The sequence below is a fragment of the Halichoerus grypus genome, chromosome X (assembly GCF_964656455.1).
Source record: "Halichoerus grypus chromosome X, mHalGry1.hap1.1, whole genome shotgun sequence".
Lineage (NCBI taxonomy): Eukaryota > Metazoa > Chordata > Mammalia > Carnivora > Phocidae > Halichoerus > Halichoerus grypus.
The window spans coordinates 131,305,259-131,330,626 of NC_135727.1; the positions used below are offsets into that span (position 1 = coordinate 131,305,259).

The 25,368-nt window shown below is 53.9% G+C and overlaps 1 protein-coding gene across 2 annotated transcripts; it reads right to left on the reverse strand.

The window, feature by feature from the left end:
- Positions 1-508: 508 nt before the first annotated feature.
- On the reverse strand, positions 509-23,418 carry IL3RA (interleukin 3 receptor subunit alpha). 2 transcript variants are annotated; one of them, XM_078064268.1, is made up of 13 exons: positions 23,067-23,418; positions 22,427-22,593; positions 20,043-20,140; positions 14,789-14,907; positions 11,723-11,843; positions 11,111-11,243; positions 10,851-11,026; positions 7,061-7,176; positions 5,218-5,244; positions 4,012-4,123; positions 2,250-2,355; positions 1,073-1,154; positions 509-769 (listed from the first exon to the last, which is right to left on the reverse strand). In XM_078064268.1, the coding sequence occupies exons 2-13, from the start codon at positions 22,456-22,458 to the stop codon at positions 695-697; spliced, it is 1,197 nt and encodes a 398-aa protein (XP_077920394.1). In that variant the 5' UTR covers positions 22,459-22,593; positions 23,067-23,418; the 3' UTR covers positions 509-694. The 2 variants fall into 2 exon arrangements, with proteins under 2 accessions (XP_077920394.1, XP_035975167.1); XM_036119274.2 differs by lacking the exon at positions 22,427-22,593.
- Positions 23,419-25,368: the final 1,950 nt, after the last annotated feature.

The window sequence follows — 25,368 nt, forward strand, 5'->3', positions numbered from 1 at the left end:
CTCTGGCACGGCTGGTTCTGCGACGTTAGGGTGCTTGCCTACCACCCTACACGAAATGCTCCAAAGGGTAAGCGGCCCTCCCTCAGTAAACTGCCGAGCGCGGTGTGTCCGGGGAGCCCTGCCCCTGGGAGACCCAGGCTCCTGTGAGGCCAGCGGCGTCCACAGGTTTACAGCGGGCGGGCTGACGTGGCTCCGCGTGAGGAGTCCACGCTGTGGGCAGTGCAAGGCCACGCTGCAGGGGGCGGTGTTGGCGGACAGCCAGGCCCCCCGAGCGCCCCAGGTGCTGCTCTCCCCATCTCGGGGTGCGTGGCGGCTGCTCCGTGTCGGGTGCTTACACTGAGCGCAGCGAGAAGACCAGAGAACCAGGCGTGGCCGCTGCGGGGACTCGGACCAACCAGTCCGGCCGACTTGTTAGCGGCGATCTGGATGGGGCCCGTTTCAGGAGGCAGGAGAGGGGCCCCGGGGGCCTGGCGTGGCGGGCTGTACCCCACTCCCCGAGGCCAGGGACTGGGTGGACACGGCGTTTATTTACGAAATGAGCCTGACACAACTCTTGTTCCTTGCTTGTAGCGGCGCCGCGGAGCGTGCACTGGGGTGTCCCTCCGCCCACCCCCATACAGCTGTCCGTTGGTCCAACCGCAGCCAGGCCGTGCGGGCACCTGGCCGTGCCGAGAAGGAGGTCTGACGTCCCGTGTCACATCTCCCCCAAAACCTGCACCTCCGCCACCGGGCAGTCCTCCCGGCTTGCTCTGCTGGCCTCCCAGGCCACCTGCAGGGGACAAGGGGGTCCCAGGCTGAGCCGCAGAGCTGTAGTCTTGCAGCGAGGGTACCCCCCGACCCCGAAAAGCCGCAGGGGCCTGAGCGGTCCCGGGCACTTTGGTCACTGGGGCTCCAGGCCTTGCCCACCTGCCGGAGCGCCTCAGGCGAGTGCCCCTCTCCTCACGTGACCGTCGCCCGGCAGCCTCCCCCTGCCTCCTGCCAGGGCCAACACAAGCATCCTGCTCCCCAGGAGGGGCTGTGCCACCGCGTCCCAGACCCACCCACCCCGCCCCCAGCAGAAGCCCGGACGTACCAACTTGCTGCTCTGAAGGTTGTCGGTGATGGGGTCCTTCATGTGAGGGATAGGGGGGAAGAGCTTCTGCAACACTGAGTACCTTGGAGGGCAGAGAGACACGGGCTCCGAATCCAGAACTCGGGGGGGGGGGGGCCCAGAGAGAGCCATAGGCTCCGAATCCAGAACTTGGGGGGGCACTGGACGCCAGACAGAGCCGCAGGCTCCGAATCCAGAACTCGGGGGCCCCCCAGACACTGGGATTGAGTTAGGACTCCAGTCCCAGGGTGGGGGTGGGTGGGGGGCTGGTCTCTACTGCCTGCCCCCAGCCCCAGATCCTACAGCCAGGAGCAATCCTGGTCTGCAGGGGCCGAGTGCTGATCTCCTGCTGGGGCCCGTGCACCCCACCCCGGCCCCTGCCACACACACCCGGCCCCCAGGCTGCTGGCACCCACCAGGACCCTGCCGCTCCCCACGGCTTCCACGCAGACCAGCGGCCCCTACCTGAGCAGGAGGACCATCCACGCCCAACGCCGAGCCCCTGGGCTGGGCGGCTCCGCCTGAAGCGGCCGGGAGGGGCGTGGGTGCAGCCAGACGGAGGCCAGAGCCCCCAGGGACAGACCCCAAGGCCCGCTGCGGGACAGGACCTGGCAGGGCTCCGCAATTTGGCCTTTGGGAGGTGCCCCAGGGGCAGGAGTTGCTATCTGGGAAAGGTCAGGATTACCCCGTCGCTGGCCCCCTGCCTGCTGCAGAGACGGAGAAGAGGGAGGGGAGGGGAGGGGAGAAGGGGGAGGGGAGGGGAGAAGGGGGAGGACGACGAGGAAGGCGGCTCCCAGAGTCACCCCCCGAAGGATGTCGGGGATGGGGAATCTGGGCCAGGGGTGAGAGGCCGAACAGCGGGGACACGCAGGTGAGCCTGGCTGTAGACCCGGCACTTGAGCTAAGGGTCTGAGGAGGGAGGGTCCTGGGGATGCTGCACCGGCCCCCAGCTTCTGGCTTTCCGTGGGCGGCAGGGACCAGAACAGGGTCATGTCTCAGAAGGACCACGGGGACGCTTGAGGCGGCAGCCTGCTCCCTGGGGCTCTCGCGGTCCAGCAGATCCGACACGCACGCGGTGGCAGGAGGGGTGGATGGGGATGGGGATGGGGAGCAGTGCCCTGCGGGGAGGCCAGCGAGGTCGTGGGGGCGGCGCGCTCACCTTCCACACAGCACGACCGCGAGCCCCGGGACCAGCAGTGTTCCCAGCAAGACCAGCGCGGTCAACAGCCAGTAGGGCCGCTGCGAGTCCTCCCCGAGGTCGCACACTACGGAAGAGGGTGGACGGGGCACGTCAGCAGGTCCCAGGGCTGGTGCTTGCACCCAGCCCCGAAGCCTTCCCCAGGGGCTCCCCGACAGGCAGCAGGCACTCGGGCGCGTCCAGGAGGGGACAGTGGCCCCCTGCACAGGGGGCCGGCCTCAGCGCTGCAACACCGAGGCCCCCACCGCAAGCCCCACACCTCTTGCAGCTGAGCCCTGGTCCTAGACCGCGAGCATTCCCCTGCAGCCTGGCCGGGAGGGGGAGCCCCTGACGCACCGATCTGCAAAGACCTCAGGCTCCCCTCTGGGACCGCGGGGCCTGTGGAAAGTGTGTGAGTTTTCTGGGGCTGCCACAACCAGGTCCCACAGACAGGGTGGCTGAGGCTGGGAGTCCGAAATCCAGGCGGGGCCGAGGCGGGTTCCTCCTAAGACCTCTCTCCTGGGCGTGTAGACCCTGTGTTCTCCCCATGTCCTCACAGGGTCGTCCCTCTGTGCGTGTCTGTGTCCTCATCCCCTCTTCCTATAAGGACCCCAGTCCTATGGGATCAGAGCCTGCACTACTGACCTCATTTTACCTTAACCACCTCTTTAAAGACCCCACCTCCAAATACAGTCTCATTCTGAGGTCCTGGGGCTGAGGACTTCAATAGGTGAATTTGGAGGGACACATTTGAGCCCACAGCGGAGGGTCTTTGCAGATGGAATCAAGTAAACGTGAGGTCCCAGTGGAATGGGATGGGCCCTAATCCAATGACGAGTGTCCTTATAAAGAGAGGAAATTTGGACACAGAGAGACACAGGAGAAGCCACATGAGGATGGAGGCAGAGATGGGAGGGACGGTGACACAAGCCCAGGGACACCTGGAGCCCCAGAAGCTGGAAGAGGCAGGGAGGACCCTCCCCTGGAATCTCCATAGGGAGCACAGTCTTACCCTGCCTGGATCTCAGCGGCCCTGCCCCTCCTGGATCTCAGCGGCCCTGCCCCTCCTGGATCTCAGCGGCCCTGCCCCGCCTGCATCTCAGCGGTCCTGCCCCGCCTGCATCTCAGCGGCCCTGCCCCGCCTGCATCTCAGACTCTGGTCTCCAGAGCTAGAAGAGGATGGATTCCTGTGGGGTTTTAAGCCCCCCTCCCCCACAACGTGTGGTCATTTATTGCAATTATTATTGCATTATTGCAATTGCAATTATTGCCCCGTGACCAAGGTTTCCTATGCGCCACCTCTGAAACAGGACGTCCTTGGGGGAGGCAAGGAGGAGGGTCTGGTTTCAGAACAGGTCAGGGAGAAATGGCAGCTCTTATTTTGGGGGAAATCCTTCTAATCAGGCCCAAGAGCCATGCCAGGGACCATGTTGGATAAAAGAGGAAGTCGTGTGCCTGCTCACAACAAGCCATGGGGGTTCTAACTGGGGGTCTTGTTCCTCCCCCTCACTGCCCCCCCCATGGGGTGAGCACAAGGCGCAGGGTCAGCTGTTGTCTTCAGAGCCGTCTTTGGGGACACAGAAGCACGTGGAGCTCGATCCCGGCTCCTTTGGCGGCAGAGCATCCAAGAGCAGGGATGAATAGCCCGTCTGAGCGTGCGAGGGGTCTGTGCTTCCTTGACCAGGGCTGGGGCCCCCCAGCGTCCAGCGCACACGAGGGAGAGGTGAAAGGGCACCCCACTCACCAAAGTACTGGGGGACACTCCACTCGCTCCACGTGTTGCGGAAGAAACCTTTCACCTTTAGTCTCGCCATGTAGTTCCCGGGATTGTGAATCTGGAAGAAGTTTTCCTGGAGCTGAGGTTGCAAAGGAAAGAAGGAAAGGCTGTTCCCGGTTGGCAGGGAGACAACGGGGCCCTGTCGTGGGTGGAGTGGGTCCTCCCCCAAACTCGTGCGTGAACGTTCTCACCCCGCAGCGCCTCCGAAGCTGCCCTCCTTTGGAAACAGGTTGGAGGAGATGCAATCAGTTAAGGAGAGGGCCGCTTGGGTAGGGGGGCTGTAATCCATTACCACTGGTGTGGTTATGGAAAGGGGGAATTTGGCAACAGAAACACACACACACACACCGGGGGAAGACCGTGTGCATGATGGTCTGCCATCATGCCAAGGAGCCCCAGAGGCTGGGAGAAAAGCCTGGAGCCTCCAGAGGGAATGAGGTCCTGCCCCATCTGGATCTCGGACGTCTGGTCTCCCGGACCCGGAGAGAACAGAGCTGTGTTTTAAAACCCCCAGTCCGGGACACGAGTAATGGCAGATGTCCCCCCACCAGGGGAGCTAACAGGCCCCCCAAGAGAGCAAACCTGACCAGCCTTGATCACGGAAGATGCCTGCAGTTCAGAGGGGCCCAGATCCTGGAGCCCCCTACCTTTCTCAGCCCAGGCTCTTGGTGTCCAAACAAAAATGTTCTTCGTCAGCACTGGGAGGTAAAGAACCCGGGGACACCCTCAACGAGGCCAAGACTATGGTGACATGAGTGGGTGTTGTGCCCTGCATGGGGCCCTGCCAACTTATGAATGGTGACCTCCCCACCCCGCTCCCCAAGAAAGATATGTCCCCTCCCCCCAGAGGCTGTAGTCGGGACCTTCTTTGAAAGTAGGGTCTTTGCAGATGTGCTTACGTGAAGGATCTCAGGATGACCTCATCCTGGATCGGCGTAGCCCTACGTCCAATAACAGGTACCCTAACAAGGGACAGAAGCGGAGACAGACACAGAGGAGAAGCCACGTGAAGACAGAGCTTCATCTCCGAGCTGTTTCCCCTCAGCACAGACTCCTGGAGATTGCCGGGTGGGTGAGCGGGGCCCCCACACAGAGTCGGGCACCGCGGAGTGGCTGGACAGTAAGAAAAACACATTTGTGATGCCCAGTTCAGGGAGGGTCAGGGACACTCACCTTCTCTGTGTAGGCGGGATCGCTGCCCTACAAAACAAGAGTGGAAATTGGTGGGTGTCTGATGCTGTCACCTGACGAAGGCCCTTGTTTGAGCCCTTTTAGGTTTATACAGAAACCGAGTACAAAATAATCAGGGATTGAGTCTAAACGATCAATATCATATATAAATAAATATGAGTATAAAGGAGGGATTAACTAAAAAATACCTCGTCTTTTTTTTTAATAGAATTAATAACCTTTATCCTTCTAAGCAGTTTCAGGTTTACAGAAACATTAGGTATAATCACTAGTTGAATATAAATAATAAATATACAAAGAAGTAAAGAAACATAATACGTTTAATAACTGAGTATGAAATACTAATTAGTTCAGAACATTTTGTCATTTTCTTTTAACTTATAGACTTATAATTTTTTAAAGTTTATTTATTCATAGTCTCTCCACCTAACATGGGGCTCAAACTCACGACCCCGAGATCCAGAGTCGCACGTTCCCCCAACTGAGCCGGCCAGGCGCCCCCATACTTGATCATTTTTTAAGATAACTTTATTCAGGCATAATTTCCTTGAGCAAACCACAGGAAGCATAGGACTTGGTGCGCTTTGAGAAATGTTGTGCACATAAAACCACCTCAGCGTTCCAGGTAAGGAACGACCCCGTCACCCCCGAATTTCCCTGCGCCCCTCTGTCATGCCTTCCTCCCTGCACACACCCAGAGCACACGTGTGTCACTCACTATAGATCATTCTGCATGTTCTATGCTTCTGTATATAAATGGGATCCTCTAGGGTGGACCTCGAGTCTGGCTCACCTTCACTGGGGGTTTGGACTCCACAGCGCGGATATCTTTTGTTCATCCCTTCTCTTGGGTTGTTCCCAAACTCAGCTGCTATGAACACGCACGTCCCCACTTTGGTGGGCTTATGTTTTCATTATTCTCAGAGCCAGACCCCGCACGGGAATGGCTGCCTCCACGAGATACTACCAAAGCCTCTTCCAAAGTGCCTGTGCCATTTTTTCTTAAAAGGATATGATTTTATCCTGGCTCTTACAATACGGAGAATGTTCATCCACAAGGGACATCTCAGAGAAGAAGAAGCCACATACATCATTTTAAATGGTCACCAGTTTGTGACAAGCAAGTGTTGTAATCAACTGGGTGACACCCTCACCCACCCTTGGTTTGGCCAGACTTTGTCGTTTTAGCCAATCTGAGGGGTGGGGAGAGCGGCCCCTCCCTGTGGTTTGCATTTCTGTGGCAACTTTTCATGTGTTTATGGGGCATGAATACATCTTTGGGGAAGTGGTTGTTTCAACTTCTTGCCCTTTGGTTTTTTTTCTTGTGGTTGTTTGTCTTCTTGGTATTGACTTGGAAGCCTTTCTTATCCATCCCAAACATGAGTCCTTTGACAGATAAATACGCACCTGGCTTCTTCCATCTGTGACGTGCATTTTCAATTTTACCTCTGTGTTTTGAATAGCCAACATTGTTTCTTTTGTTAAAGCTAAATTTTTTTTAGGGTTTGTATATTTTCTTTTGATGATTTTCACACATACAAAAGCTTACATGATCTTTAGTTTTTTTCAGGTTTTTTTTGTGTGTGTGTGTTAACACTCTTCATTTTTATGTAGGGTTTATGTTTTTATTTTTTTATTTAAAATTTACTTCAGTTTTATTTTTATTTATTTTTTTTACTTTATTTTTATTTGTGTTTATTTTTAAAAGACTAAAAACTTTTTTTTTTTTATTCATATTTTTTTGTGTGTATGTTTTATCTGCCTCCAAAGCTTTGGGGTACAGATTCTAGAGAATCTAGACTTGCCAGCTACAACAAGCATTTACCTTTTGTATTTGAAGTTCATACTCAAATCTGAGATTGACGTGGCTTGACGCTTTCCATTCCATCATCGAATATGATTTGTTACACGTTGCAGTGATATTGGGTGGACTTAATCTCTCTAGGACAGGGGAAAAAAAAAAAAAACAAAGAGACTTTTATGAGTAAAACAAATCAACATCCCCCCAGCCCACTCCCAGAAGATACTTTGAAAACAGGCTTCATAGAAATTTAGGGTGATGGGAAGGAGAGGAAAAGGTCCTTCCAAGGTTAAAGAATGGGCAAAATATCAATACAGATGCATGACAAAATATGTTGAGATATCTATCCACTTGAATTAGCCTTAGGTCTCGCTGCTCAGACAGGAGCCTGTGAGAGACCCCCACCCACCCTGGGACCCTTCTGGAAAGCACTCTTCAGGTCTGTGCCTTGGACGCCCCCAGGTCTACACCTGATTTTTTCCCTTTGGCCATAATTCCACTGTCCTCCGGCAGAGGGAGGAAAGCCTGTTGCACGCGTGGACTCCCTCCTTCCTTCAGGCCTGTGTGGCCGGTAGCCTGGCCCACTCCCCACCCTGCGCAGGGTCAGTCCCATTTCCAAAGCCCTTGGCCGGCCAGCTGCACTCCTAGAAACATCTGTCCCTCCTCGTGTTCCCCAGACCCCGCGTGCTGTAGCCAGGTCCTCCCCGGGCGTCCTGCCCTGCCTTCTGGCTGCTGGGACCCTCCTGGCCGTCCCTGTTCGGGTGCTCTGCCCTCTGCCCTCCTTCTGGGCATTCAGCCTCCCCTGACTCCATGGTTTCACCAAGCTTCCTACATGGCCACGTCTGAAACTACACCCCAGGTCCGACCTCCACTGGGAGCCCAGCCCCGGGTCCTCACCTGCCTGCAGTGGTGTTCCACCTGGATCCCTGGCTGAAAGCTCACTACAGGGCCGTCCCCAGCTCCGGGTCTCCTCCACCTCCTCCTCTCCCCGCAACCCACCTGCTCTTCCTCTCTGCTGGCCCTCTTCTTCCTCCCTCTCCCCTCCCCCATCTATGATGTCACCCTGCCCCCAGGCTCCCTCAGTCCTGCCTCTACCACAGGAGGATGCACAGAATCCATCCACAAAATAGTCTCGAAACCAGCTCCCCTCCCTCCTCCCTGCAGCCAACCAGGCCCTGCCCATCTGTGGCCACCTTACTGTGGGACACCCCCACCCCCACCCCACCAATGGACTTGTCCCCTCAGAAGCAGGAGACAGGGCATGACGCCTGCTTCGGAGGACGCGCCCATTGGCAGGGCCAGGAGAGTGAGGCCAGGAAGGCAGGGGCACCCCAAAGGCAGGTGGGTCAGTCCTGCTGGGGAACAACCCAGGAGACAGCCCAGAACCCGCCTGCTAGGAGCCACCCAGCCCAGGCGAGGGAGCAGGGTTACCCACCAGCCCCTCCGACTTTGGGCAGAGTGCTCACATCCTGCCTGCCTGTGGGCTGAAAGGCTCCGGTCGCAATATAACATGCACAGGCAGGGTCCCCTTGTAGACCTATGGCTCCTTGTGGGAGAGAGGGCCAGGGTCAGGGTGAGATGTGAGTCACTTTCTACAGAGCTCTGCAGGGAGGGGAATGGTCACCCCCAAATGGTACATCCATGTCAAATCGCTAAAACCTGTGAAGGGGATCTTGTTTAAAAACAGGGTCTTTGCAGGTATAATAAGGGAAGGATCTTGAGATGATGTCCTTCTAGATCACGGTGGCCCTAAATCCAATGACAGGTGTCCTTACAAGAGACAGAAGAGGAGACACGGATACATAGGAGAAGCCACGTGACGACGGAGGCAGAGGTGGGAGGGACACGGCCACCAGCCCAGGGACACCTGGAGCCCCAGAAGCTGGAAGAGGCAGGAAGGACCCTCCCCTGGAGCCTCAGGAGGGAACACAGCCCGGCCCTGCCTGGATCTCAGTGGTCTTGCCCCGCCTGGATCTCAGCAGTCCTGCCCCGCCTGAGTCTCAGCGGTCCTGCCCCGCCTGGATCTCCAGAGCTGGGGGATAAAGTCCTGTGCTTTAAGCCTCACAGTTTGGGATCATTTATGAAGATACCAACTGGGAAATAATAAAGCACCACGGCCCGATTCTCTTGGTGTCAACGAGCAACATCCGGGACACTCTTCAGCAGCCACCCCTGCCAGCCTGAACCTGGCCCATCCCAGCACAGAGCTGTGTGTGACTGATGTCCTTGCACATGGCCCCAGGCTTGGGTCCATGCTCTCCTGGCGCCATGTTGAAATTGCTAGTAACGTTATTGTATTCATTTCCCAGGGCTGCCTGGTACACCACCAACAGGTGTGTTGGACCATAGAGATATGTCTTCTCACAGTTCTGGAGACCAGAAATCTGAAATCCAAGTGTCCACGGGGCTGGTTCCTTCTGGAAGCTCAGAGGGAGAATCTGTTCCAGGCCCCGTTCCCACTTCGGGTGGCTCCTGGCGATCCTTGGCGTTCCTGGGCTATAGACACATCACCCCTATGGCCTCCCATAGCCTTCCTGTCTGTCTTTGGGTTGGCCTCTGTGTGTCCTCCTTTTCTTGTAAGGGAACAGCCGTATTGGATTAGGGTCTGTCTGTAATAAGTGCAAAGACCCTATTTCCACATAAGGTGGCATTCACAGCTGCCAAGATGTGGACACATCTTTTGGGGGGACAACAGGCATTTTTGAATTTGTGTCCCTGGGGAATAACGGAGCATGCAATGGGGACACGGAGCCCCCAGTTCCCATTTGACCCCTCCGTGCATCCCCACCGGGCTATCACACACCCACCACCCCACTGCACTAACCACTGTCTCCTCCCACCCCTGCTGGGAGCTGGGGTGAGGACACAGGGGTCCAGGTGGGAGCGTGCATGGAGGTGCAGGTGGTCTTGGACACGGTCTGGATGTACCAGTGAGGGCCCCACGTCAGAGGGACAGCATCCAACCAGTGCCAATAAAACACAGCATGGAGCTCAAGAGGCGGGAGGCCACAGACAAAGGAAGAGCCCCCCTGCTTTTCAAGCAAGAGGCCTTGCCTTTTTCGCCCCTGCACCACGTCTCAATTCGCGTAGCCGGCCACGTGCTTCCTTACCCCACGTGGACCCGCCAAGGCAGGCCCAGGCTCCCAGAGGCTGAAAGGTGTCACAATTTGGGGAGGGGTCCAGTTAAAGAAAATGGATGGCGACATAGCTTTGTTACGATGGGGTTTGTGTTCCAGAAACCCACTGGCATATCAATGCAGGGCCTTGACAGGTGCTGTGGGCATGACTCTCACCCCTCCCCAAGACTTGTGACGGAGGCATGTGTCCCGTGTGTTATAGGAATGTTCCAGAAGCAAGCAGGTTACTTCCTTAGGTGCAAGGAGCTCATAGCCACTGCTAGGAGCTGAACACATGTCATCCTCAAATGCACAAGCCCTCACCCCCAGTGGGATGGCATTCAGAGGTGAGCCTTCGGGAGGTAATTAGGGTTACCTGACATCATGAAGGTGGGGCCCCCATGATGGACTCGGGTCCGTATAAGCAAAAGAGAACGGAGCTCTCTTTCTCTCTGTCGTTACCCATGTGAAGTCACAGTGAGAAGGCTGCCAAGTGCAAGTCAGGAAGAGGGACCCTCACCAGGAGTCAGATCTGCGGGCCCCTTAAGGTCGGGCTTCCAGCCTCCAGAACCGTGAGAAATCATGTGTCATTTCAGCCAGCTATTTGGGATTATTTTTTTACGGCCCCCTCAGCTCAGACACCAGCATCCCAGAGCTGAGGGTGCAGCCTGAGAGCCATGTCCTTGACCTGTACTCACCAATTTCTGATAATTCGACAGAACGGTCCAAGCAGGGGATCCTGGCGCCATGGCTTGTGCCTCTCACCAGGATCTGGAGCTGTTTCGGCAATCTGGACACATCATTGAAATGACACCGGACGTGTTTCCCCCGATCATCCGTTTCGTAATGTGGACACTCCTGCTCCCTGTGGGTCCTTCGGCAAGGAGGGAGCACCCAGGAATGACCCAGTGGCCCCATGTGCCCGGGGAGAGCCCAGCCGTGCCATGGCCACACCTACCTCAGCTCCTGCCAGTACAAGCGATACTGGACGTCACTGGGGGCCTCCCTGCCCACCTCCCAGCTGCACGTCAGGAAGTCCACGTCGTGCACCCAGCAGTCCAGACGTTGTGCGGCCGCCCCAGGGTTTCCTTCTGCACTTGCAAAGGAGGTGAAAAGAAGAGCAAATCGCCTTTCACACACACAGTTACAGGGACAAATACAGAGCTATCCCGTGGAGGCTTGAACCAGTTTCCCGCAATGATAACCCCTGGAAAACACGGTTGTGTGGTGTCTCCAGCCGGATGTCAACACCCATATGCTCAAGATACAGGACAGTCTCACCCCCCAAGAGCCCCCAGATGGTCCTTTTCTTGCCTCACCCCCTTCCCTCCTGTCCATCCTCACTGCCCCCACCGCCGACCACTCATCTGTTATGCATTTGCACACCTTCAACTCAAGTAGGTCCTACGAATGAAATCCTCCTGCATACGTGATGCCCTAGGGTTGTGTGCTTTTTTTTTTCCCCACTCCCTGCAGGTCCACCCAAGCTAAAAGTCGTGGTTTTTGTATTCCTATGACCAACCAATGACAGAAAGCAAACAAAACCCAAAGAGGAACACGTTCCCCTCACCTTGCAGAGGATACTGAATCCCCATCAAGAACGGTGGGCCTTTGGTCAAGGAGATGGTGAAGTTTTTCACTTCACATAAGGGAAGTACGCGGAACTGGCAGTGACGATTGTTGTCGATGGCCTGAGAGAGAGAGAGAACCATTTATTCATTGTTGAAAGAACACACGTAGTGTCATGCTGATGATATTCAGATTTAACAACAACAACAACAATAACAACACCAACAAAACCATAAGTCTCCAGGACTTGCTCTATAGATTCCATGCAATTTTCATCAAAACCCCAGCAATTTATTTTGTGGCGGTCGACAAACCGGAAACGGTGTATAAATTACTGGTTGGTGGAGAGGGAGGGAGATGTGAACAGGTGAGGAGCACAGGATTTTTTTTTTTTAGGGCAGTGACATTGTTCTGTATAAAACGTATCATTCTCCATTTGTTGAAAGTCATCAAATCACACACTAAGAGTGACCCTTCGATAAACTGTGCACTCTGGGTGAGGATGATGTGTCCAAGCACGTTCATCAGTGGTAACGACTGTGCCATCTGGTGGGGAGGCTCATGGCGGGGAGGCCGTGCCTGTGTGGGGGCAAGGGGTTGGGGGCTCTATACCTTCCTCTCAATTTTCCTGTGAACCTCACACTGCTCTGGAAAAAAAGTGAAGTTTATCAATTGTTTAAAACTGTACAAAAATTTCTATAAAATAATTCCATTTATGAATAAATAAATAATTCCATTTATGAATAAATAAATGAATATTCCATTTAAGGAATTCCATTATGAATAAATCGACCCTTTTCTAAGGATCGAATGATAAATGAAATTGGCATGGAAAAGCTGGGAAAATGAGGAAATAAAAATAGAACGTCACATGGAACAAAAATGAAAGGAAAATATTTATCAAGCTCATGATGAATTCCAGCTTCATACCTGTATTATATAGTAAGTTAATATAAATAAAAAATGATGTGAGGCTCCGAATGGATTAATAAGCAGAAGGTTATTTTCTTAAGATTTTCTTTTTAAGTCATCTCTACACCCAACGTGGAGCTCAAACTCACGACCCCCTGACATCAAGAGTCGCACATTCTACCAACTGAGCCAGCCAGCGCCCCCAGTTGGTGGAAATTGTAATTAATAAATGAAGAAGACCTCTATCTAGTTAATCATATTTGTAACAGATTCAACCAGACTGGTTGTTAAATACGTATTAACACAACGCATCTGAAGCTCTGGGAAAATGTGCGCCTTTGTGCAGTTTTCGGCACTGATCTAAAACTTCCTTGGATAATTCACGTGAGGCTCATAAACACAGTCACTGTCTCTTGTCCGAGGAACTCGGGTTCCATAAAGGCTTCTAAAAGGAAGTTCAGAACGGCAGAATGTGGGGTAGACGAGTGTTTTCCCAAACCTGCCATAGCTGTGCTGAGCACTGCTTCTGAGCATTCTCTGGCAGCCCAAGGATGGAGGTCCTCGTGTATGCAGATCATGAAAACAGGAGAGGGAGAGACTCCACCCACTGAGAAGGGGAACCCGTCTCCATTGAGGACAAACACACCAAACCAAATGGTTCAACACAATATTTACCCATTTGGCCAAGAGCGTAACGTTCAAGTAGCATAGATACATGGGAAAACTGGACAAAAACGCAAAGACCATTAACAAAACAGAAATGAATTCAAGTTAGGGAAAACCAACAGCGGATGAGGGAATGACAACAGGGTCCAGTATCTTGAAACAGTCCTCAGCAATTCCTTCTACATCTTCGGTACTGAGAAAAATATCTAGATCTCTCCTACATGCAATTCACGTGCACGGACGTTGTGAAGTAGGAATCCAACTTAATTTTAGTGCATTTTGGAAATTGTGCTGACTTCATGCATACAACACTCTATCTCTTCTATATCGACTTGAAATACCGTCTTAGTTAAAATCCACCCTACCCCCACCTGCCGCCAATGCATGCTTCTGCTTCCAGATTGTTCCATTTCTTTAATCCATCCATGCATTCTGTCAATCTGATACTTTGGATAATCATAGCTTCTCAGCACATTTGGAGACATCATGGAAAGGCAAATTCCTGATCACTAGTGTTCTTTATCAACATTTCTTGGTTCTTCTGTAGCCTGCGTTGTTCCAGAGAGAGTTTAGAGTCAACTGGCCAAGCTCCAATGAAATCCCACCGAGGCTTGTCATGAACTGGATTGTGTCCCCCAAAATTCATGATGAAGCCCTCACCCCAGGACCTCAGAAAGTGGTTGTATTTAGACATTGGGTCTTTAAAGAGGGGATTAAGGTAAAATGAGGTCAGTAGGGTGGGCCCTGATCCCATAGGACTGGGGTCCTTATAAGAAGAGGGGGATGAGGACACAGACATGCACAGAGGGATGACCACATGAGGACAGAGAATGAACATAGTGTGTCTACATGCCCAGGAGAGAGGTCTCAGGAGGAACCAGCCTCAGCCCCACTTGGATCTCAGACTCCCAGCCTCCAGGACTGGGAGGAATAAATGCGTGGTGTATGAGCCCCTTCCTCTAGGGTATTTGTTATGGGGGCCCAGGTTGTGACTTATTGTGTTAAATCAGGAATAATCTCAAGACAGCAAATTTATTCTCAAGGAAGTTGACCGGTGCCTCTTCCTCATGAGACTCTATGAGCTGTGAATGTATTGTATTCTCACCGTAGCCCACCCATGGGATCTGTCACAGTTCTCAAGACCCCTGAACCTCGGAAGATGACACAGTACCGGATTTGGGTGAGAGGCGGGAGATGGCGGGAAAGCAAGCACTCACTTTCAGCTGGGTTTTGCTCCCTACCTGCAATCCCTGAACACATTTTCTCACCAACGCTCTCCAGGGACACCATCTTGGACATCCTACAGGCGGCGAACCCTGAGCTGTGGTTCCGGAAATAGACTCTCACCCCACATTCCATACCCAAGCCCAGAGTAGAACCCCCGCCTCTGTGATGTTTGAGTCGGACTTGGCCCTAGGTTTCTGCTAGCTCTTAAGTTCCCGAAAGTCACGGAAGCTCCATTGTGCCAAGTACAGGGAAGATGGTTTACCTTAGTGATAAGTTTTGAATTTATGAAACACAGAATTTCAGAAACATTTCCATGGAGGTCCCAGGTCAATCTCCTTTCTCCCGGCTCCATCCTTAGGTTCTTAATCGGTAAATTGGGATCTGAAATGTTTAGAGGTCAGAGTTAGAAGAAATACTGCGGTTGTTTGAACCCTTACCGCCATGGGAACTTCCTCCCACCGAGTTCACTGACAACCTCGGGAAGCAGAATTCTACACAGACACAGATTCCCGGGACCTGGCAGAGCCTTATTCCTCTCATTAGCCTGCCCTCCCAGTGATGGAGGAAAAAAACCCCAAGAGTTGGGTAAAGCTGGTCACTTTCTGCCATCCCCATTTATCTTATTTTTTTTTTTTAAAGATTTTATTTATTTATTTGACAGAGAGAGAGACACAGCGAGAGGGGGAACACAAGCAGGGGCAGAGGGAGAGGGAGAAGCAGGCTTCCCGCCGAGCAGGGAGCCCGATGTGGGGCTCGATCCCAGGACCCTGAGATCATGACCTGAGCCGAAGGCAGACGCTTAACGGCTGAGCCACCCAGGCGCCCCGGCCATCCCCATTTATCTTAAATGTACCTTTTGTGACCATGTTACTTTCCCTGAGAACTGAGAACAAATTCTGGCTTACATACGTCTCTCAAGGTCAACGATTCTGGGGACTAGTGGTTACCAATGGCCATCGAAGATGCATTTCTTTCTTTCTTTCTTTCTTTTTTTTTTTGTTCTACTTTGAAAATATAAGGCATGGCCATTAGAATGATATTCATGACCTTCCACGGTTCACAGGCTGTTGGAGCAATTCTGACATTGCTGGAAAAACTCCGTGAGCACATACATCTGATTATGTTTTGAAATGGAATCAAAGCTCACGCATTCCTGCCACAGGTCCCTGGGAAAGGGGGTCTCTAGTGGCAGACCACAGAGCTCAACATATCTGATCAAAGACTTGCTTGCCCATGTCCAAGGCGCTACTGAGTCATGTTTTGCCAGTAAGTCTGTAAAGCTACAACAAACACTTGGTGAGATTTTATCTGTGACTCCTTTCAAGGACTTACAGGATATGACTTTCATAAACGTTCACAGAGTTTATAAACTGTAAGCATCGTGATTAGTTATCAAGATCAACAGCCTTAGTTTCATAAGCAAGACCAAACCATATCAACACCTTGGTTTCTGCCATTATTTTCTTCTAACATATAAGGACAATTTATTCCTTCATAATAAAAAAAAAAAAATCATTTGGAGAAATATCTTTTAAGTTGAAAATGTAATTCTTGATAGATTCCTTTTTAATTTAAATTCAATTAACCAACATAGTACATCATTAGTTTCAGATGTAGTGTTCAATAATTTATCAGTTGTGTATAACACCCTCTTAAGAGAGTCTTATGCTTCAGGGGCACCTGGGTGGCTCAGTCATTAAGCGTCTGCCTTCGGCTCAGGTCATGATCCTGGGACTCAGGGATCGAGCCCCAAGTCAGGCTCGCTGCTCCGCGGAAAGCCTGCTTCTCCCTCTCCCACTCCCCCTGCTTGTGTTCCCTCTCTCGCTGTGTCTCTCTGTCAAATAAATAAATAAAATAAAATAAAATAAAATCTTAAAAAAAAAGAGTCTTATGCTTCAAAATTTGCACTCAGTCCTGCCAACACATTAAATATCATTAAAACAGATATGAAGGATGAAGTAGTAAATATTAATGTTAGTATATTTTATCATATTTTAGTTTATTTTTATAAATAATATAAATGTATATAAATTAACAGATATTTAAGGGAGAAATAGTATCATGTGCACAAAAGTTCAAAAAAGAAAGGGGGGGTGATGGGAAATATTTTCTGATTCATTTTAGGAGGCCAGCATTATCCCAATATCAAAATAAAAGATATTAAAAGTAAACTCGAGGCCAACACCCCTTATAAACATAGACACAAATCCCTTCAGAAAATATTAGTAAAAAAAATCTAGGAATACATAAACCTGGTAACACCTTATGAGATTTACTCTGGGAATGCAAGGTTTCTTTAACCATCAATATAAATCATCCCCATTAACCAGAAACTAATGATCTTCTCCATAGAAGCAGAAAAAAAAAAAAAAATTGACCCAACTTAACAACCATTTGGGATTAAGAAATCTCAGCAAACTAAGAATGGAACAAATCTTCCTTACCCCGATAAATCTATGAAAATCTTTGAGCTAATTCAGACTCAACGGTGAAAGACTAACCACTTCTCCTTAAGACCAGAACAAGGCAAGGCGTCTGGTTTCAACACTTCTAATCCACCTAGTACTGTACCAATGGCACCTCTTAATGCAATTTGGCCAACGTTGAAGCTTTAGGGGGCTTCCAGCTTAGGAGGGAAGATGTGAAAATTTTATTGCATCAGCTGCCTCCTTCAGCCTTCGGTTCCTAGAAAGCAGCTCACTTCCTACCTGTGGTCAGCGATCCTAGAGTACCCTCAGGCCTGAAGTGACTGCAAAGGCGGCAGCAGACTCTGCCCCAGGACAAGACAGGCAAATCAAAGATAATGCGCAGACCTGGGGGTGTCAGGCTGAGAAGTAGGGGAAGCCCCTTCCCTTCCCAGACATCCCACATCTCCCAGCCCCTTGGGCATGGGGTGTGGCCATGTGACTGGGTTCTAGTCCACAAAATTCGACAAGAGACATGACGGTACTTCCAGTTCTCACCCATAAATGCTCCTGGAGATGCTGAAGGACCCTGGATCTTGGAGTAAATATCTGGGGCAAAACCACCTGTTCTGAGTCACACTGTGTCCCCTCAAAATTCATGTTGGAGTCCCAACTTGCAGGACCTCACAATCGGACCTTATTTGGAAATGGGGTCATTGCAGGTGTTAATTAATTAAGATGGGGTCGTTCTTGAATAGTGCAGAAACTAACACAATGTGACTGGTGTCCTTATTAAGAGCGGACATTTGGACACGAACAGACACAGAGGAGAAGCCACATGAAGACGGAGGCAGAGATGGGAGGGATGCGGCCACAGGCCCAGGGACGCCTCAAGCCCCAGAAGCTGGAAGAGGCAAGAAGGACCTTCCCCTGGAGCCTCTGGAGGGAGCATGGCCCTGCCCCACCTGGATCTCAGTGGTCCTGCCCCACCTGGATCTCAGCAGCCCTGCCCCGCCTGGATCTCAGTGGTCCTGCCCCACCTGGATCTCAGCAGCCCTGCCCCACCTGGATCTCAGTGGTCCTGCCCCACTTGGATCTCAGCAGCCCTGCCCCGCCTGGATCTCAGTGGTCCTGCCCCACCTGGATCTCAGTGGTCCTGCCCCGCCTGGATCTCAGCAGCCCTGCCCCGCCTGGATCTCAGTGGTCCTGCCCCACCTGGATCTCAGCAGCCCTGCCCCGCCTGGATCTCAGTGGTCCTGCCCCGCCTGGATCTCAGCAGCCCTGCCCCGCCTGGATCTCAGCGGCCCTGCCCCGCCTGGATCTCAGCGGCCCTGCCCCACCTGGATCTCAGCGGCCCTGCCCCGCCTGGATCTCAGCGGCCCTGCCCCACCTGGATCTCAGCGGCCCTGCCCCACCTGGATCTCAGTGGTCCTGCCCCACCTGGATCTCAGCGGCCCTGCCCCGCCTGGATCTCAGTGGTCCTGCCCCACCTGGATCTCAGCAGCCCTGCCCCACCTGGATCTCAGTGGTCCTGCCCCGCCTGGATCTCAGCAGCCCTGCCCCACCTGGATCTCAGTGGTCCTGCCCCGCCTGGATCTCAGTGGTCCTGCCCCGCCTGGATCTCAGTGGTCCTGCCCCGCCTGGATCTCAGCAGCCCTGCCCCACCTGGATCTCAGCAGCCCTGCCCCGCCTGGATCTCAGCGGCCCTGCCCCGCCTGGATCTCAGCAGCCCTGCCTGGATCCCAGCAGACATGTGCGGCCTGGATCTCAGACTTCTGGTCTCCAGAGCTGCGAGACATAAATTAAGCCCCCCAGGCCATGGTATTTTATTCTGGCCGCCCACGCAGACTCAAATAGCAGCCTTCAGAAGAATAATCCCTTCCTCTCTGTCCCCCACAAAACATCTGAATTCCACCCCTATTTGAGGAAGCAATAAATGTCTAAGGGGTTATGAAATCTTGTGGCTGTCACCACAGCTAACATCTTCTGGACTGACGCAACCACCAGGTGGGTACGCTCCCAGACTCCTGGAGAACCTATCGTGCCTGGGGCCCCGAGCTCGGCCGACGTCTGTGTGCCATGGGAACCCGGCGTGGAAAACATGCAGATGGCCTCTGTCTCAGGTCCGCCGCTTACTTGGAAAATTCCTGACGGCGACTGGGTTCCATGCGGACACTCCTGCAGGTCAGTGTGAACCTTCAGAGACATTAGCAGCACCGTCTTCCTCGTGGCCTTGGGCGCACTCAGGGCCCGCACCCGGGCTAAGTCAACGCTCTGTGCTCTGTACTGGGCTTCACTGGCTTCCAACTGGCTCCCTGGGACATTTCCTGCTGCATGCCCATCAGCCGCCCCTGTCCCCTGGGTCTGACCAGACTGTGACAGTCAGAAGTGGGCACAGATGGCTCGGGGATTGTAATCAGCATCTTCTCATCTCATTACTTCCGGTTACTATGGAATCTCATTATCCTTCATTGAATGATCTCATTATTCCCCATCATCATGATGCAATATCATATGAGCCACATGGAAGGCAAGGAGACCGTACTTTGCCACACATGGCCTTCTCCTCAGGCACATGTCTGTGGCTACACGTTCCCTTCCTATAAGGATGCCTGTCCTGTTGCATTAGGACCACACCCTGATGGCCTTATCTCCGCTTAATTCCATCAGGAAGGACTCCATCTCCAAACAAAGTCACATTTATAGGTTCTGGGGGTGAGGGCTTCCAGGGAGGACCTTGGTGGGGACACAGGTCAGCCCATAACCAATGCTGTTCCCATGACCCCACCCAGGAAGGGGAGACACAGGTGAAACCCCATTTCGCACTGGAATAATGATTCAGGACCCAGGTAGGTGATGCATCCTTGCATTTGAGCTACATTGAAATGCTCAGCACCTTGACCCGATCACAGTCGGTATCCTGGCTATGAGATTGTACCGTGACAGCATTGCAAGGCGATCCCATTGGCGGGATGGGGTGAGGGGCACGTGGGCAGTCTCTGCATTAGCTCTTACAGCTGCCAGTGGATCTATAATGGTCTTGACACGGACTTTAACTGAACAACAAAACACCTGACACAGCCATAGAGCACAGCTGGGTTTTCGTCCTACCTTCCTCCGTTTGCAGCAGACCGCAGACAGACGTCAGGAACACCGTGAGCCACACCAAGGCCATAGCGATGTGGCTCCCACGGCAGGGAGGGCGTGTGCTGGAAGAGAAGGCACAGTTAGAGTGTGGGACGGGGGAGGGTGAACTTAGGGAAGCTACTGCTCGCGAGCCTGGAGCTCCTTCCAGGAGGGAAGGCTCTGGGTATGTGCATGTGTGTGGGCGTGTGCGCATTCGCGTACATCCATGTGCATGTGCGCACATTTGTGTACGCATGTGTACATGTGTGTGCCTTTGCGCATACCCATGTCCATTTGTGTGCATTCACGTACATCCATGTGCATGTGCGCACATTCGTGTACACATATGTACATGTGCGTGCATTTGCGTATACCCATGTCCATTTGTGTGCATTCACGTACATCCATGTGCATGTGCTTGCATTCACGTACACACGTGTGCATGTGTGCATAGGTGCCTGCATCGCGTACACATGTGTGCATGTGTGTATGCATGCACCTATGCATGTCCTGTGTGTGTGTGTGTGCATGTGTGGGCATCCCTGTGTGTATGTCAGCCTGCCTTTAAAGACTTGCACCCTGAGGTCTGAGCATGCTCTTGGCTCCAGCCTCAGGCAGAAACCAGGAAAGCACACTCAACGCGTGGTACCGGGAAACACTGCCATGACAAAGCACTGGAAGGAAGTGTCATTAAAAATGGGAAGTCAACACAGATCGAATTTCCTGAATGGGCAGAGTTACGGTAACTGAACCCTGCGTGGTCCCAACGCCCTGGTCAGGACCTTCCCAGGGTCCCCAGGAAGCCTCCCTCCTTGGGCTGGCTCTCTGGGATCTTCACCTGGGTGGCCAGGCTCCTGCCCCCACTGGGACCATCAGCAACAGGGTCTCCTGATGGGCCCCCATTCCTCCCCACCATATCATCATTGGCAAACACCATTAGTGGCCTGGGGCTAGCCCTCTGTGCCCCTCAGAATTGCCCACAAAATGTGCCTCCTGCACACCATTCCATCTGGAAAATCTCAGCCAGGATCAAGGAGCTGGGGCCTCAGACTCGCCTGGTCTTGTCACAGGCATTCACAGCCCCCATCACAGGACCCAACATGGACCCCACCGGGGGTCTCATCTGCTCCCCTGAGCTCAGCCTTGGGGCTGCAAGGAGATTTCCCGTCTTGACAACAGGGCAGACAATGATTTCCAGCAAATGTGAACTCTTGCACAACCTGATAGTGAAAGTGCTTCTTGCGAAACCGGGGAGCACGCCGGAGAGGCCCCTTCCCCAGGAGAGGGAGGGAGGTGGGAGGTGCCCAGGAACAGGTGTTTTGTAGTCGATTCGTAATACGGGATGAGCACGTGGGCAGAGAGGCGTGAGGCTCCAAGTTTCCTGGGGGGCCCCCCAGCGCATATTCACCGTAAACCACATGCATCAAAGTTCGGTGCACGATGGGAAAAGATCAGAGTTTTAAACAGAGCGGCCCGGGCCTTGTCGTCAGTTACTGAAGACAGCCGGCATGCGGCTGCAGACGGTCGGACAGGGTGGGTGCCGATGTGGCCATGAATGTCCGGGGGTCTGGAGCCCCCATTCGGAGGGAGTCCACCGCCAGCCCAGAGGAGGGGCCCGGGGTGTGCGTCCTAGAGTGAGACAAGGGCCGCCCCAAACAAGGTCCTCGGCGTTCCCGTCTGGCATCGTCACCCTATAGGATCTTGCTCTTCACGGGATCCTCTCAGGGGGGGTCCTGGGGTGACAGCCAGGCATCCGCGTTTGAAAAAATATATCTAATTTTTCAAAAAGATTTTATTTATTTATTTGACAGAGAGAGACACAGCGAGAGAGGGAACACAAGCAGGGGGAGTGGGAGAGGGAGAAGCAGGCTTCCTGCGGAGCAGGGAGCCCGATGCGGGTCTCGATCCCAGGACCCTGGGATCATGACCTGAGCCGAAGGCAGACGCTTAACGACTGAGCCACCCAGGATCCCCTAAAAATGTATCTATTAATTTTTTATTGAGGTGAAATGCACATCCCATAAAAGTCACCCTTTTAGAATGCAACTCAGGGGCACCTGGGTGGCTCAGTCGGTGAGGCGTCTGCCCTCAGCTTAGGTCGTGATCTTAGGGTCCTGGGATACAGTCCTGAGTTGGGGCTCCCTGCTCAGCGAGAAGCCTGATTCTCCCTCTGCCCCCCACCCGCTCATGCTCGCTCTCTCTGTCTTCTCTGTTCTCTGAAATAAAATCTTTTTAAAAATGTAACTCTGGGGGCATCTGGTGCCTTCTCCACCTCTCTCTGGCTCCAGAACATTCCATGCAGCTAAAAGAAACCCCGTGGGCATGAGCTCTCAGTTCCCGTCCCCTGCCCAGCGCCGGCAGCCACTGACCCACTTTCTGTCCATCTGCCTGTTGTGCACATTTTTCAGTCCGTGGGATCACGCACGGTGGGGCCTCGTGCGTCTGCTTCTCTCGCGGCGCATCGTGTCCTGGAGCTCCGTCTGCCGGGCGGCAGGGGTCAGACCTCCGTTCCTTTGCGGGGCTGAGTCCTGTTCCCCTGTGTGGATGGAGCATGTTTCGTGCACACATGGGCCGTTGTGCATAATGCACCTGCAAGGGATCTGTGCTTCCTGATCGGTCCGAGCCCCCAGCCCCAGCAGCTCCCCGGCAGGCTGTGCTGGACGTCAGGAACGAGCCGCCGTGCTCGCCTCGCACCAGCCTTCCGTGGACCCCACAGCACTGCAGCCCCATGCGTGCGCTTACGCTTTTCCAAGAACCACGTCAAGGAACAGGACAGCGTGCTGGAACTCCATCTTCATCCCCTACTCTGTGCAGCTCAGCACGCCCAGCCGGTCGGCATGCAAGCATGGCCGTCACCCCCATCCCGGGTGGATACTCGCGCCGTCTCCTGCATCCTTAGATGCTGTAACCCTTTCGGATCCCGGGTGCCGTGCCCAAGGGAGATGCACCGTGGCTGGAACAAGCCGCATCCCAATGCCCCTCGTCCCTCCCGGGGGTCGGGGGTCTTACCTGGACGGCGGCGAAGGTCCCCCGTGGGAAAGACAGCTGGCCTGGGGAGGGGGGCTGGAATCCAGACCCCGGACTCCTCTCTGTGGGTCCTCCTCCCAAATGTGCTGGAGGAAATGTCCCCAAAGAGAAACTGAAGCTGGCTCTCCCTTCTCAGCGTTTTTATGGTCATGACCAGGGGCCCCACCCTTAAAACCCAGACCCAATGGGGCTCCGGGTGGGCGGGGGTGGGGTGGGGAGGAGGTCGGTGACCGGGTCGAGAACCCCGTCCCCGTGTCTGTGTGTGTCTCTTCCCTCGAAGCCGGGGTCAGCGACTGTGTACTTTCCCTGGAATAAGTCCCCTTTCTTTCAAAGCTTATTTTCCTGTTCTCATTTCTCTTTGCGTGTTCCTCTTTGTTACAATCCTAATTACTGCTCACCATCCAGGGCCGGCTTGGGCAACTTCCTGGCATCGGGGAGTATACGCCGCACACACCAGTGGCTGGGTGGAGGGTTCCTGCGCCGTCTTCCCGCCAGGTCCCCGGGAAACGCTCTCCCGTCTGTGCCCCCGGAGACAGTCCCTGGTTAGGACCCTAGGTCCCCGGAGAGGATGCTGCCCAGGGTCAAATGCAGCCCTTCAGGTGGCAAGCGGCCTCCAGCTTTATTTCCAGCAGCAATGGCCCTGTGCTCAGCCCCTGCTGGACAGACCCCATTCGGGAACAGGGGCTGACCGCTATTCTTCACCCGCTCACGCCTGTGAGAACACACCAGCTCCTCAGCGGCTCCGGAGCTCTGATCCACTCACACGGACTTTATTCTGGAAAAGGGTCTTTGCAGACCTAAGCGAGTCTAGGATCTGAGATGAGCTCATGCTGGAGTAGGGAGGCCCTCAATGCAATGACAGGTGTGCGTCTAGGACACACGGAGACACAGAGGGGAAGCGATGTGACAGAGGGGACTGACTGGCTCATGCGTGGCAGTGAGTCCAGAACGGGCTTCCCCCATGGCACGGCCACACAGAGGAGAAAGCAGCCGCTACCGCCCCGCTGAGCCCCAGGCTGGACCCCTTTCCGGGGCAGCGTGCATCCAAATGCCCTGGGCATGGAGCTCAGATGCAAAAGTCTGGGTGGGGGCATTTGAAGCCAGGTCCTGCAGATGCCCCAGGCAGCAGGTGCCCGGCTGCAGGTGTCTAAGACACGGAGGGGAGGTAGGGGAGAGGCCCAGGGCCAGCGTCACAGAGCGGCCAGCGAAGGACAGGGCTGGGACGGGGGGCCTGTCAGGGTCCGTGGGAACCTGGGAGTGTCGTGGGACGAAGCGTTCTCCTTGGGCAGAAGTGGAAGCTGCCGAGGATTATTAAGGAGGCAAAGCTGAGGTCAGGAGTTTGCACCCCGGGTCACAACACACCGACCTCCTTGCGGCTCAGGACTCTGCTAAGGACGGTGTGGCCAGAACCAGGGAAGGACTCAGATCCACCTGCTGGGCCGAACATCACCTCCCCGACCCGGAGAGGGGCTTTGGGTCTGTTTCTCTGTTTGCTCCTTCCTCCCTCCCGCCTTCCCCACTGCCGGCTGCCAGGTTAGCGTCAGCCATAACCCCGGACAAAACTGCAGGTTTAGTCTCTGGAGGGTCCCTGGACCGGGGATCCTGGCAGGGCTGAGGATGGTGGCCCCCTCCAGACACCAGCCACGAAGGCATCTGTCCATGCAAACGCGAGACCTCTTCCCTCCGGATTCTAGAACGTCTTTAACTTCGCTTGGGGAACCCCGCTCGCTCCCCACCTTCTTGCTCCATGCTTCCCAAAGTCCCCCGTGCTGGTATATGGCCAGACAACCAAAGACTTCCAGATTTCAGAAAGTGGAAAAGCAGGACCAAGCAAGCAGTGGGGGTCTGGAGTGGGGGTGGCGAGAGCTTCCGTCGTGAACAGAGAGTGCAGCCCTGCAAGGACGGGGAGTGCACCTGGGGGAACAGAGGAACAGAAGACAGGAAGCGGGAAGGGAAAGTGGGTGAGGCGGGAGGCACAGCTGCGTGGTGGGGCAGACCCCGAGTAGAGCCTCTCCACCCAGCAAGATGCACCTGCGCACGGAGCCCTTTGGGGACACACCAGGCTCGCTTGGGGATGTGGTCAGCTGCGGGAGGAGGACAGGGCTCATAAGAAACCCTTGGGCACACTGGCCCGGGGATGGCAAATGACAGCTTTAGCCTCATGGCTGTTGGGGGAAGGTGGGTCCTCACAGGTGGTCAGATGGGCACCTCTGAGGGGCCCACAGAGGTGGCAGATGCCCCGACATTATATTATGTTATATCTCATTATGTTATATATTATTGT

Bases quoted from the DNA above. Each gene is read 5' to 3' on its own strand.
- IL3RA (XM_078064268.1), bottom strand. From the start codon at position 22,458: ATGTGCACAACAGGCAGATGGACAGAAAGTGG. The intron at 11,027-11,110 runs GTAGGTGTGGCC...TCCTTGCCGAAG, and splicing joins TTGTACTGGCAGGAGCTGAG to GACCCACAGGGAGCAGGAGT. The intron at 770-1,072 runs GTACGTCCGGGC...TGTCCCCTGCAG, and splicing joins ACCTTCAGAGCAGCAAGTTG to GTGGCCTGGGAGGCCAGCAG.